A 14,201-nucleotide genomic window follows, 5' to 3' on the forward strand; every position below is an offset into this window, starting at 1 on the left:
ACAGAAAATGTCAAAACCTTTCAAGATCTAACTCCCCTCGTGATTTCTGGCATCTAGCCAAAAATATCTCCAATAACTTTGCTTCTTTTTCTTTCCCTCCTCTACTTCAACCAGATGGCACCACTGCTATCACATCTATTTCTAAAGCTGAACTCTTTGCTCAAACCTTTGCTAAAAACTCTATCTTGGACGATTAACTTTTACCCTGTCATAGATTTCAAATTCAGTGCACTACTACAAAGGGAAATATGAAAAAAAAAAGAATAAAAAAGTAACATTGAGTAGGCTGCAGAAAATTTACACTAAAATATGATACATGCCAAGGGAACAGTCTCCAAACTTACCAAACCTCCCCACATATAACTCACAGAACTCTGATATATATATATATATATATATATATATATATATATATATATATATATATATATATATATATATATATATATATATATATATATATATATATATATATATATATATATATTTATTTATATATATATATATATATATATATATATATATATATATATATATATATATATATATATATATATATATATATATATATATATATATATATATATATATATATATATATATATATATATATAGGTTAGGTAACCTATATATATATATATATATATATATATATATATATATATATATATATATATATATATATATATATATATATATATATATATATAGGTTAGGTTAGGTAACCTAACCTAAATATATATATATATATATATATATATATATATATATATATATATATATATATATATATATATATATATATATATACATGAAACTGTCTAAGGCTTTGCTTATTATTGGGTTTGCCTTATTTTTAATTTTGTTTAAGGCATAAGATGTTCATTATTCAATGTCTGCATTTTTTGGGAGGCAATATCCAATTTTCCATCTTGTCAGTTTCCCAACTTTAAATACAAGGTTCATCCAGAGTGAGGTAAGGATTGGTTTGTTTTATAATGGAATTAGGATTCATCACTCAACTATTCTTTGTTTCTATCCTTCCTTCACATGCTGTAGGAAGTCCATTCTATAACTCTTATCCATGTCACAGCTTGGTTTGTTGCAATCAAACATTTAAGTTTTACTAATAGTCAGCAAGTTCCTGAGAGAGAGAGAGAGAGAGAGAGAGAGAGAGAGAGAGAGAGAGAGAGAGAGAGAGAGAGAGAGAGAGAGAGAGAGAGAGAGAGAGAGAGAGAGAGAGAGAGAGAGAGAGAGAGAGAGAGAGAGAGAGAGAGAGAGAGAGAGAGAGAGAGCCACCATCCTTGTGGAGAAGCTGATGATTCACTGTTATTCAGCCTTTACTCCTGGTTGAACTAAAATAACAATGCTGTAAGTTTCATTATTCTAGGAACTGTATCAGAGGAAATACAACTCTAAGAATAAGAGTGATTTTTCTCTAAAAAAAACTCAGTTATGAGAGGAGATTCCTGTGCCAAATGCCCATTGCTAATGGGTTGAAAGACATTCCCAAGGATTTGACAAGACAAGATTAAATACAATGCTTTGAAAATTTTCCTTTCTAAAGTCTCCATATAAGTATGAAACCAAGATTCACTCACCTTCTTAGTCCATCTGCGAACAGAATGATATCCACTCTTGGACAGCTTAGGGTAGAAGAAAGTGTTGAAGGCATATACTCTTGGGTACCTGTCATTCTTCTGACTTCGCTCCATTAACAAATTCATGTAAAAGTTGATAACCTGAAAAAATCAGATCTTAAAAAAACATGAATAAAATAGAGAAACCAGCATGTCACAAAATAGTCTATGAAAATCTATATATCAGGCAGCAGCTGATGTAAGGTGACCACATGCACACACTCGATTACAGTCACAGCAAAAAAAAAAAGAGACAAGATGAAGAAAAAGGCAAAAAATGCCAATGTTACATTTTTGGTTCACATGATGTGGCAATATTTTATGACATATGGCAAACACACGATCTCCCTCTCCTAAATCCAAATTGTTGCTTTATTATCACTTCATTTCCTTCTAGGTACTGCATATATTTATCCTTCACCAATCTTTTACACATTTTGCACACCACACTTGTTAGAGACACAGGTCTATAGTTTAAGGGCTCCTCTTTACTATCACCTTTGTAGATTGGCACTATGTTGGCTCTTCCATTCAGCTGGAACTCTACTTTCAATTAGGGAGCTCTCAATAATATTATGTATTACCCATATCAACTGCTGATTGCACTCTTTTAGTATCATCCTAACACTCCATCAGGTCCAGGGGCCTTCCTAACGTCTAGTCCCTCCATCTGTTTCCGGACATCCTCTTCAGTCACTTGGATTTCCCCCAGACCCCATTTCCTCACTCATCTCCCTCTGCCACACAAATGTTTCCTCTTTTGTAAATACTGATTGAAAACTCCTGTTCATTATCTCTGCCAATTCAGCCGGATCCTCACACATTTGACCATTCACCTTCAATCTGCTTATTCCTTCTCTATTTTTCATTTTGCTGTTCACATATCTGAAGAATAGTTTTGGTTCCTCTTTACATTTGTCCATAACATATTTCTCATAATTTTTCCTTTCTTCTCTAATAACGCTTACATATTAATTTCTTATAGTTGTGTAGTTTTGCCGTAGCTCCTGCGTATTTTTCCTCCACCATCTATTCCATGCCGTTTCTCTCTCCTCCCTAGCTATTTCACATCTAATATTATACCAGTCATTGTTATATATTCTCTTTGTTTCTACTTTTGGTACATATCTTTTCACTCCCCCTTCATAAATATTGATAAAAGCTTCCCACTTCTTTTGCACATTACTTGCTGTGATAAATGTACTCCAGTCCGCTTCACCAAAGTATCTCCTCATATGTTAAAAATTTGACCTACCATAATTAAATCTTTCACTTTTATAATCTTCACATCTACTTTCCTCTCTTTTTTTCTTTAATACAAAACCTTATCATGACATGGTCGCTTTTTCCTAGTGGAAAAATATAGTTCATGTCTTCTATAACATCCGTTTCTTTTGATAATACCAAATCAAGTCTTGATGGCTCCTCTCCTCCTCTGTATCTAATGTTTTCTTCAACCCACTGTGTGATAATATTGTTCATTGCCAGTTTCAAAACCTTATCTTCCCATGAGTCTTCTCCTCTTGTGTTCCACTCCTCCCAATTTATCTCTACAATTAAAATCTCCCATTATAACAATTTTGTTGTTTTCTTTAATTTTCTTTACAAATCATTCTTTTGTCTCACTCAACAACTGTTCATGCTCTTGTCTATTCCAGGTCTTTCTTTTTGGTGGGACATACACCACTGTGACATATTGTCTTCCTCTTCTTCCATTTATTAGTTGTAAGTTTAAGCCTTCCACCAAGCCTCATGCCTTTTCCACACTCTCCACCCTGATACCCTTTTTTAACAAGCATCATCACTCCACCTCCTCCTTTTCCACATCTGTTTCTTATCCACATATTGTACTTTCTCCCTCCTAAATTTGGTGTCTCTGAATCTCTTAGTTTAGTTTCTACCACTGCCATGCTGTCTAGTTCATTTGCTTTTATAAATTCATTCACTTCATCCATCACTGAAACTAAAACATCCACATTAGTGTATGCCACTGTCCATGTCCCTCCCTTTCTTACAGCTGTGCCTCTGCGCCCTTCACTCTTCGCATGTACCACTTTCTTGTGTGTGTGTGTGTGTGTGTGTGTGTGTGTGTGTGTGTGTGTGTGTGTGTGTGTGTGTGTGTGTGTGTGTGTGTGTGTGTGTGATTTTAAATTCTTATTTTGGCTCTTTCCAAGCAACTCTTTTTTTTTTTTTTTTGTCATCAAAACCAAAAAAGAGCTAAGACCATGCTTTGAAGCCAAGAGCAAACTTGGATGACAAAAATGCACCTTAACCCCTAAACAGTGGTGATCATCTATTTAGGTGTGAGCCAGTGGCTCACTAGTGATGATCATCTATCAAGGCAAGATTTTTCACTCCTAGAGTTTTGAATTCAGACATCTCATTTTCCTCTCAGATATTCTAGAGACATGTGGTAACTAAACTGCTGGGGAGGCGTGCAATTCTCTCCTGGGATAGAGCTTCCAGTCATGATTTATGGAGCTATGGAGGAGGTATCTGGAAATTCATACGATGCATAGTATGAAACAGGTGCTTTCTTTGTGCTTTTCCACATAAAATGCCACCATATGGCTGTTTTGAGAACTGTGTGTGTGTGTGTGTGTGTGTGTGTGTGTGTGTGTGTGATTATTATTATTATTATTATTATTTTTATTATTATTATTATTATTATTATTATTATTATTATTATTATTACTATTATTATTATTATTATTACTATTATTATTATTATTATTATTATTATCATTATTATTACTATTATTATTACTATTATTATTATTATTATTATTATTATTATTATTATTATTACCATCTCTCTCTCTCTCTCTCTCTCTCTCTCTCTCTCTCTCTCTCTCTCTCTCTCTCTCTCTCTCTCTCTCTCTATTAGCTTTCTTGTGTGCTCCTTTCCTTCTTGTCCTCTTTTTCCTACACATCTTGTACTTTCACACTAAAATGGAGAGAGAGAGAGAGAGAGAGAGAGAGAGAGAGAGAGAGAGAGAGAGAGAGAGAGAGAGAGAGAGAGAGAGAGAGAGAGAGAGAGAGAGAGAGAGAGAGAGAGAGTTTCGCTGTTAGCTCGTAAACAATATGATAAATTAATAAATAGTGTGTGTGTGTGTGTGTGTGTGTGTGTGTGTGTGTGTGTGTGTGTGTGTGTGTGTGTGTGTGTGTGTAAATAATAAAATAATAAACGGTTTATTCTTTAGGCAGTCAACAAACTGAAAATGTACATTGGGGGTGGGGAAATACTTGACATTAATCCTAAAGGTAAGTCAAATCTAGAAGTCAAATCTAGAAGGGACTATTGATTGATGGCTCGCACCATGGTGGGAATCACACTGAGTCTGTACCGGTCCATACGCGGCGCCTTTAGGGGCGTTATCTTGTTGTGGTGTCTGGTGGCACGGGCGGGGCGAGGCGCGTCAGGCAGCAGCATGTTTCTGAGACGTGGATGATTCAGAAGTCCCCTACCAAACTTCTCCAGAGCCTCACGGTACCTGGTGGATAGTCTGGACAGCCTCAGGGTGTTCAGGGCTTCTTCATAGGTGGTGTATGCAGGGCCAAGGATGACCCTGCACGCCCTTTTCTGCACACTCTCCAACTGTAGCTGTTGAGTTTGTGTGAGGGAGGAGGACCACACTGGGGAGGCGTACATGAGTTTGGGGAGGATGAAAGTAACATACACCCCCCTTAACTCATCTGTCGGCGTCCCCAGCGACCTGAGTCTGCGCAGCATGTACAGCCTATAGGTAGCTGATCTTATGGTGCTGGCGACATGCTGCTTCCAGGTCAGCTGGTCGTCCACCATGACTCCGAGGAGCTTGGCACATCGGACCACCTGGAGGGGGTGAGGGCCCACTGAGAGCTGGGGAGGGGGCACTGGTACAGAGGAGGTACAGAAATGCATCACCACAGTTTTGTTGTGGTTGATGGTCATCCTGCTCTCCTCCGTCCACGTCTGCAGCTGCTCCAGAATCGCTTGCAGTGGCGAGTAGTCCGGGTTCTTGGTGGAAACTGGGACGCCCACGGTGCAGTCGTCCACATACTTCCAGCGCTGGGGGGTGTCAGTGAGGGCGTCGTTAATGAGGAGGAGGAAGCATAGAGGATCCATCTTGGTCCCCTGGGGGACCCCACAAGTCAGCTGTTGGAAAGTAGAGACAGAGCCCTGATAGCGAACGGCCTGACACCTCCCTGTGAGGAAGTCGGCTAGCCACGCTATCAGGTTAGGAGGGAGACCCAGACTCACTGCCTTGCTGATGACTACAGTGTGATCAACAAGATCAAAAGCCTTTTTGAAGTCCACAAAAGCAACAGCTAGAGAGGTGTTTCGCTTGTCCAGGTGGCTGTGGATGAATTCAAGGAAGCTGGTCAGGTAATGGGAGGTGGAGGTGGCTTTAATATTTCCAAACTGTCTGATATCCACGGTATTACAGATTTTGGTGTAGGCCCAGTCATATACAAAATCTTCACAAATAAGGCTAGGGATGGGAATGATAGAGACTGGCCTGAGGTCATTGAGTGACTGTGGACTGGAGGTTATGGGGATGGGGGTGACGTAAGATGTCTTCCAGTCCGCGGGGCAAGAGTGCTGGGAGAGTGAAGTGTTTATTATGGAGCATAGTGGTGTTGCTAGCTCTACCGCAAATTCCTTGTAAATTTTTATAGGAAGGTCAGTGGGTATGGTGGATCTTGGTTTGAATTTGAGTATTCTCTTAAAAACATCCACCGCCTGGACACTGGGGGGATGAGAGGGGGCCGGAAGATAGGCAGGAAGCAGAGTGGTGTGGAGGGGAGGAAAGGTTTGACAGATAGCAGCAAAGTGATCGTTCATCTCTTGAGCCACAAGAGTAGCAGGAAGGTATGAGGTGCAAGGAAGAGATGAAGTGTGCTTTTGTAGGCCACACAAAGCTTTGATCTTAGCGTACCACTGTCTGTTGTTGGTCAGCTTGAGGTGGTGTATCTTGTCTGGGTAATAGTTTGCCTTTGCAGCCTTAATCTCCCTGATCACTCTGTTTCTTAGTTTCCTGTAAAGGACCAGGCAGGAGTGGAACGCCCAGGTCCGCTGACGCATGAGTCTTTTAATGCGGGGTGTCATCCAGGGAGCATCAGACGGGTGCGTTGTGACGCTCTTGGCTGGGAAATAGCGGTGGAAGGCTTCTGTGGTGGTGGCGACGTAATTCTGCCATTTTAAGTGGACGTCCTCCACATCCAGCACCTCGGTCCACGGGTGTTGTGTCACCCACTGCCCAAACTCCCTCATGGCTGAGTCAGGCATGGGGCGGTGGGTCCTGGTGACAGCTGACCGGGGGGTCGAGGTGGTGGGTGTGGGTGTCCACAGTATGGAGAGGTGGGTGCTCCGTCCCATGGGAGGCAGCGGTTTGGGGGGCGAGTACTGCTGGCCCAGGTCTGTCAGTATAAGGTCGAGGATGGCTTGCTGGTGGGTAGGGAAGTCCACGACCTGGGTGAGGTGGAGCTGGTGTAGGATATCGTTGATATCTAATCTGTTAAAGTCCCCACAGATGACCAGTTTGGCGGCAGGATACTTCACCCTCAGGGCATCAGCAGTGTCGATGATGTGAGCGGTGAGTAACTGTGCTGTGGTGGCTCGTGGGGGGTGGTACACGACGCACACGATGATGGAGGCTGTGTTGCTGGGATGGCAGGGGGGCGTGACTCTTACCCACAGGGCCTATACACCGGCCGGAATATCGACAGGGAGGTGTGAGGGGCTGAGGGTAGAGCGGCAGAAAACGGCCACTCCCCCCCCCCTGCGTCCAGACCTCAGGTGATGGTAGAGCTGGTAGTCCTGCATTGAGCACACCTCAGGAACAATCTGCCACGCCTCAGTAACCGCCACAATGTCTGCACAAGTAGAACTCACCGTCACGATTAATTCGTCCATCTTGTTGGCTAAAGATGTTGCATTGAATAAGAGGAGGGAGGGTAAACTGTACCAAATCCGAGGTACTTCAATGTGCCTGTATTCCTTCTTCCCCACCCTGCGGTCAACTCTGGCACATGAGGTCACAACCTTGATGGGACGCACTTGTTTCCCTCCCCTCGACCCGCGGTTCCGAAATAGTTTCAGGGTCTTTAGGCACTTTATCACGTTGGGCGGCGGGTAACCTGATCCTCGCCTGCGACGTAGGAGGTAGTTGCGTTCGTACGTTTGCACTGGGGCACACATTGTTCTTTATGTGTCACCACTCACTCGCTAAATGCGTTCAAAAGTACAGGAATTCCACCAGGGCGAGCCTAAAACTAAAAGCTAAGAGTTGAAAACAGAAAAAAAAAAAAAAAAAAAACTAAGGTCGCTATCACTAGGGGCAGGGGAAGGCCAACAAGCTGGCCGAGGCTGCCCGAGAGCGCCGAGGGTCACACGTCCTGCCCGTGTGAGGTCAGAACAGTGTGTGTGTTTTGCTCTCTCTCTCTCTCTCTCTGCCCTAAGACTTTCTAAAGAAAGATAATGAGAGAGAGAGAGAGAGAGAGAGAGAGAGAGAGAGAGAGAGAGAGAGAGAGAGAGAGAGAGAGAGAGAGAGAGAGAGAGAGAGAGAGAGCAGTGTTTAGAATGGTTGCCATTTGAAGAACAGGAAGAACTGTATTTCAAGGACAAGATGTGTTGGAAGGGCAACTTGTATGTATGTGGCTAAAACACGAAAAGCAATATGAATAAACCTTTTTTCACCAGGAACATCTCCCCATTGCCTAGAGCATTCCTGCAGCTCAGCACATCACTATGCCTTGAAATATTTTTTTTTTGTGTTTTGACCATAGATTTTGCCTCAGCTCACACACAGAAAGTACAAGTTAATTTTCATTATCTCAATTACTAAAACATCATGCAGGAATGAGCAGATATGTAATATCTTCTCATATTGAAAACACTTATTTTAACCCACATGTGGAGAGTTTCAAGTTACAATATACCCACTGTTTAATGAGGACGAGTGATGCAGACACAGATGTACAATGCGCAATAACTGCCTGGCCACCCACCCCAACTTACTGCAAAATCTTCTGTACACAGTCACCCTTTTTCCTCATTTGATTTTTCCATATTTCCAGTTTTTTTTTTTTTTTTATTTTGTGTCCCACATATTGTTTAGTTGAAGAGTTCCCCTTGCTTATGAAGGACTTGGAATATATCCAGCCCACATAGTTCAACCAATTATTTTCTGAAGACAACTGTTTTATTTGTGTAAGCTAGCCTGAGTGAGGAAGAGCGGCAGGTGGGGTGAGGTGTATCCCCGTTCCTCCCCCTCCCCTCTGGCATAAGTCATATCCTTGTGATGAGCATGGGGATTGCATTCTCACACTCAGTCATTGTCGATACCCCACAAGAGCCAGACGTGCAGTTAGAAGCAGTGTTGCCACAAGGAGACTGGGAGGGATACAGTTAGAGGGCCAGTTGCTATTAAGGTGTAGTTGAGTAATTTACTGCAGTATGCCCCTGCTGATACTTATCAGGACTTAGGAGTCTCCATCAACCTGTCTGCAAGTGTGGTTCCTTCTAACTTACTTGATATATTACGGTGTGACTCCTCGACTCTCTGTGAGCCAAGTGTCTGGTGTCTGTGAGTGGTCTGTGGACCCTTCTTTTTGGTCTGTGGGCATTTTGTTTGTGTATCTGTTAATGTGTTAAATGTTACTATGTTCCTGTGCACCTTTAAAAGGCTGGACACAGAGGATTACATGTAATTGCTGTGCAGTGAAGTTTACTCCTTCCTCAGGCCTTGCTGTTGTGTGGGTGGTAGAGGCCTGTCTTCCAGGAAGCTGTGAACAACAATGATCCACAGGAGGATATAATACTTTGTTGGGCATGGGCGGTTGTCAAATGAGGTATTATACCTCAACCATAACTGTCCCTTCCTAGAACGTGGCTGATGATTCTTTCTAAGCGAGAGGAGAGTGTCTTGGCAATAGTAACATTCCCTTTCCTGTAGGTGGGGTGGAACAGGGTAGTGACCTTAGTTGTGTAATTCACCACAGGATGTCAAAAGAGCCCTGTCGAGGTGAATGTAAACTCCACACTACACTGAAGTGACAGTGTGGGAGGCTGATTTCAGGTAGTGGCAGCCATGAAGGGGATCAGAACCTGGTGTTATGACTGTCCGTTAACAGGGTGCATGAGACCAAAAGGTCCCAGTAAGTGCCTAATTTAGTCCTGCACTGAGCTACATACAAGGTAGTTCAGGGAGGCTAGCCGAGTTACAGCAGCTGTGAAAGGGACAAAATCTGTGGTTGTAACAATATATATATATATATATATATATATATATATATATATATATATATATATATATATATATATATATATATATATATATATATATATATATATATATATATATATATATATATACACACACACACACACACACACATATAGGTAAATCTCTATTTATGCAAATTATTAGCATATTTTCACGTTAATGCCCTCTAATAATGCTTAAATTTATTTTTAATTACATTTCTATTTCACTTTAATGCCTTTTGTGCCAACTGCATTTTCAAAAAGCCCGCCAGATCAGCTGGCATGCCACTTGGCTGCATGCATGCGTATATCACAGTATTATAACCACTCCCACAACTAGTTCAGGGTTTACACCTGCCTCTTGGTGGCAGGTGTAAACACCTACTGTACAACTACTTCAAGGAACACCAAGGATTCCACAACATCACGATGATGGGAGAATCAATGTCTGCAGACACCAAGGCAGCAAAAACATACCCAGAGACCATGAAAAAAAATCCTGGAGGAAGGAGAATATTGAGCTATGCAAGTTTTTAATCTTGATGAAACAGGTCTATACTGGAAAAAGATGCTAAACTGAATATACATCATGGAGGAGGAGAAAACAGCACCTGAATTTAAGGCATCGAAGGATTGACTGATGCTGCTGCTTGGATCCATTGCTGAGGGAAATTGCAAATTAAAGTCCATCATGATCTACCATTCAGAAAACCCTAGAAACTTTAAGGTAATATTGGTCAAATTTATTATGTGTTTAGTGCATTTATTGTGTTTATGATTTTGATAGGGGAGTCATTGTTTATGTGTGTTGTCTGGGTCTATTATTTAGATTTATTAGAGTAATTAAAGTTCAACAAATTAATAACAGTATAAGAAAGCATATGTAAAGTTTGTCAGTAGGTTGGTGTTGCAGCAACAAGCTTTACCCAAGTTATCCATGTGAGCCATTTTCTCATGCAGTGAAAGTGAGTGAAAATGGCCCTCTGCCCCCCCCTGTCCTAGCATTTTTTTTGTTAATTTCACGTTGCAGGGGTATGACTGAGCCTTCCTTCCTGTCCACTAGTATGCCAACAAGAAAGGCCTCCCTTTCAAGATTTTGCTACTCATGGACCATGCACCCAGCCACCTACCATCCCTCCAGAACCTAAGCAGCAATACCAAGGTAGCCTTTCTCCCACCAAACACTATTAATCTGCTGTAGCCTTGTGACCAAGGCCTCATACAGACCTTGAAGTCTTATTACTAAGGTCAACAATGGCTACAGCATTGAAGATTACCAATGAGAAAAACATTTCTTTGTGTGAATATTGGAAAACATTCACAATCAAAGATGCCATTTCGTTCGTAAAGAAATCATGGGAGGAAATGCCCACCAAATACCTCAATGGTGTGTGGAAAAAACTGTGCACACAGTTCATCCACTCGTTCGACAGCTTCACAGTGGCCGATGTTATCCAGAAGGCCAGCAAACAGACCCTGGGCTATTCAAAGGATTTGGGTTTGGAAGAAGTGGAACATGATGACATTGAGCAGTTACTGCAGCCACATAGGCAGAAACTCACTAATGAAGACCTGATAGAAATGGAAGCAGAAAAACAGCAAGAGCAGCGGCAGTAGCATCAGCTGCAGCACCAGAAGCAGCAGCAGCAACAACAGCAGAAGGCAAGGCTCACTCAACATTCTGAACAAGATTGGGTGCTGACAAAGAATAACCTGTGCAGCACATTGGCCAAAATAAAAGATGGTCTGACAGAGTTGGAAGAAAACAACCCCAACATTGATCACAGTTTGTCAGTAGCAAGAAATGTTATGGGCATGATCTTCTGCTACTCTGAAATGTCCAGTCATTAGGTGTAATATTATTTATTTTCTTTTTTCAAAATCAATGTAGAGCTGTTGGTATATGGTAGATGACGGGGATAGAGCTCAACCAAAACAAAAACAAACATCTTGGGTTGATAGCCCAAAGAGCAGAGTTAATCAAGTGACGCCAGGCCCATTAAAACATTTATTCACCCCCACAAATACTATGAGAGAAGAAACACTACTGACTATGAAGGCTTCTCGGATGCAACTGTTAAAAGGTTTGCCCAGCTGGGTTAACAAATTGGAAAAGAGATGTGACTATTTAGGAGCTGGAAAACAAGACTTGGAAAGAGAAATGGGAATTACTAGAAAATGAGAATATGAAGTTGAATTATAAATACAAGGAGCTGACCAAAAATCTAGAAAACTGCAAGGAGAAAAATTTATGGTTATACTGTTTGGGGAAAGGAAAAAAAGATGAAGAAACTGCTAATTTAATGGAGATAATGAATAATCAGTTCAAAAATAAGGAAGAATTTGTAAAAAAGGCAGTAGTTAAAGTTATCAAACTAAAAAAAATTTGGTTAAGAACATTGTAGAGAAGAAAAATGCATAATTGCTTTTGGGATCAAGGTGGAAAAGAGTGTAGCTAAAAAATGAGAGAAAAAAGAAAGGAGCACTGCAGTGGATCTAGTAAATGTTGTGATTGAACATGAGAATGATTAGCAGAGAGAGATTGAGGAAGTAACAAGATTGGTGAGAGATTTAGAAGCACAAGAGGAGATGAGAAGGTGGAGAAGGGTGTGTGTAGAAGGGATATTAAAAAAAAAGTTTCCCACAAAAAAAAGAAAACTGCAGAAATCTGAAATGAGCTGCAAAAAAGAAGTAGTAAATGCAATTACTACACAAGATTTTAAGGAAAAACTGGATAAGAGTAGATATCAAGACAGGACAGCATGAGCTTAGATCCCTCCTCCTGTAAACCAGAATTAGGTAAATACACACACACACATATACACACACACACACACACACACACACACACACACACACACATGGCAAAGAGCCCCATCCAACCATTAAATACTTAAGCCCAGTGGGTGGGAAAAAGTGACCACGCGGTGTTAGAAGTGGTACTGCAAGATTGCGAGGTTCTAGCATGTAAGGAGTATTGTAAAAATGGGAGATTAAATCACATAAAGACAAATCTTGCAGAGTTAAGAAAATTCTTTGGGAGTAGTGACTGGAAGGGACTTATGGAAGGCAAGATAGTGCAAGAGAAATACAAAACATTCCTGAAAGAGTACAATGAGGGTCTGCAGAAGTATGTACCTGTATATAAAGTAAGAAGGAGCAAACTTATTTGATATAATGCCAGATGTGCAGAAGCTAAGAAGGGAAAGAATATAGCTTGGAAGAAACTGAAGAAGCAAAGAAATGAAAATAATAAAGAGCAGTATAAGGAGACAAGGAGGAAAAGAGGAATAGAAACAATTTGAAAAGGGTGGTAAAGAAATGTGAAGAAGAACCCAAGCTTTTTTACAGGTATATCAATGGAAAGATGACAAGCAGAGAGACCATTGACAAGATAGTAAAGGAAAGAAAGATATATCAAACAGTGGAAGAGATGAGTGAAATTATGAATGAAAGTTTCAGGTCTGTGTTCAATGTGGAAAGGGATTTTACAGAACCAAACAAGGAAGTGCAGCAGGGAGGATTACAGGAAGTCTTGGTGCAAAAAACATGAAATTAGTAAATTGTTAGAGAAGTTGGATGCCAAAAAAGCAATGGGGCCTGATGGAGTGTCAGGTTAGACACTAAAGGAATGTAGAGAACAAGTGGTGGAGCCAATTTGGGATGTGATTAACATCTCATTGATAGAGGGAAGAGTGCCAAGAGAGTGAAAGAGAGCAAATATAGTGCTAATACACAAAGGAGGAAGAAGGAGTGTGCCACTAAATTATAGACCGGTGTTGCTAACTAGTGTTGTGGACAAGATATGTTAAACATTGATCAAGGAAAAGTGGATGAAATATTTGGAAGAGAATGAAGTTATAACAAAAATGTGTGATAAATTTATTAAGTTTCTATACAAGACTAATAGATGAAATACAAAACAGAGATGGGTGGGTGGATGCAGTGTACTTGGACATCAAAAAAAATTTTGATAAAGTTCTACATAAAAGACTATTGTGGAAGATGGAACATATAGGAGGACTGAGAGGGAAAATGCTAAAATGGATGAGACACTACTTAAAGGATAGAAAAATGAGAACTATGATCTGGGACACCTATTCAAGTTGGAGTAATATAACAAATGGAGTACCACTGGGGTCAGTGTTAGCACCCATTATGTTCCAAATATACACCAATGATATGCAGGAGGGTTTGACTAGTTATATTAATTTGTTTGCTGATGATGCAAAATTGTTAAGAATAATAAAGAGCCATGTTGATTGTATGGAGTTGCAAAGAGATATTGACAAGATTTATGGGTGGAGCAA

General features: G+C 40.5%; 1 protein-coding gene across 6 annotated transcripts in view; it reads right to left on the bottom strand.

Moving 5' to 3' along the window:
* The window catches only part of LOC135109616 (uncharacterized), a 375,792-nt gene that overhangs the window by 90,816 nt on the left and 270,775 nt on the right, over positions 1-14,201 (bottom strand). For 2 of the 6 annotated variants that reach the window (XM_064021044.1, XM_064021043.1), the window contains exon 13: positions 1,602-1,742. The exons of 1 other annotated variant lie outside the window; for it this stretch is intronic. In XM_064021044.1, the coding sequence (XP_063877114.1) occupies positions 1,602-1,742 (141 nt within the window). Of the gene's footprint in view, positions 1-1,601; positions 1,743-4,875; positions 5,779-14,201 lie in introns of those variants that run through there. 3 more of the 6 variants (XM_064021042.1, XM_064021041.1, XM_064021040.1) reach the window with 3 other exon arrangements.

This window comes from Scylla paramamosain, chromosome 19 (assembly GCF_035594125.1).
Source record: "Scylla paramamosain isolate STU-SP2022 chromosome 19, ASM3559412v1, whole genome shotgun sequence".
Classification (NCBI taxonomy): Eukaryota; Metazoa; Arthropoda; class Malacostraca; order Decapoda; family Portunidae; genus Scylla; species Scylla paramamosain.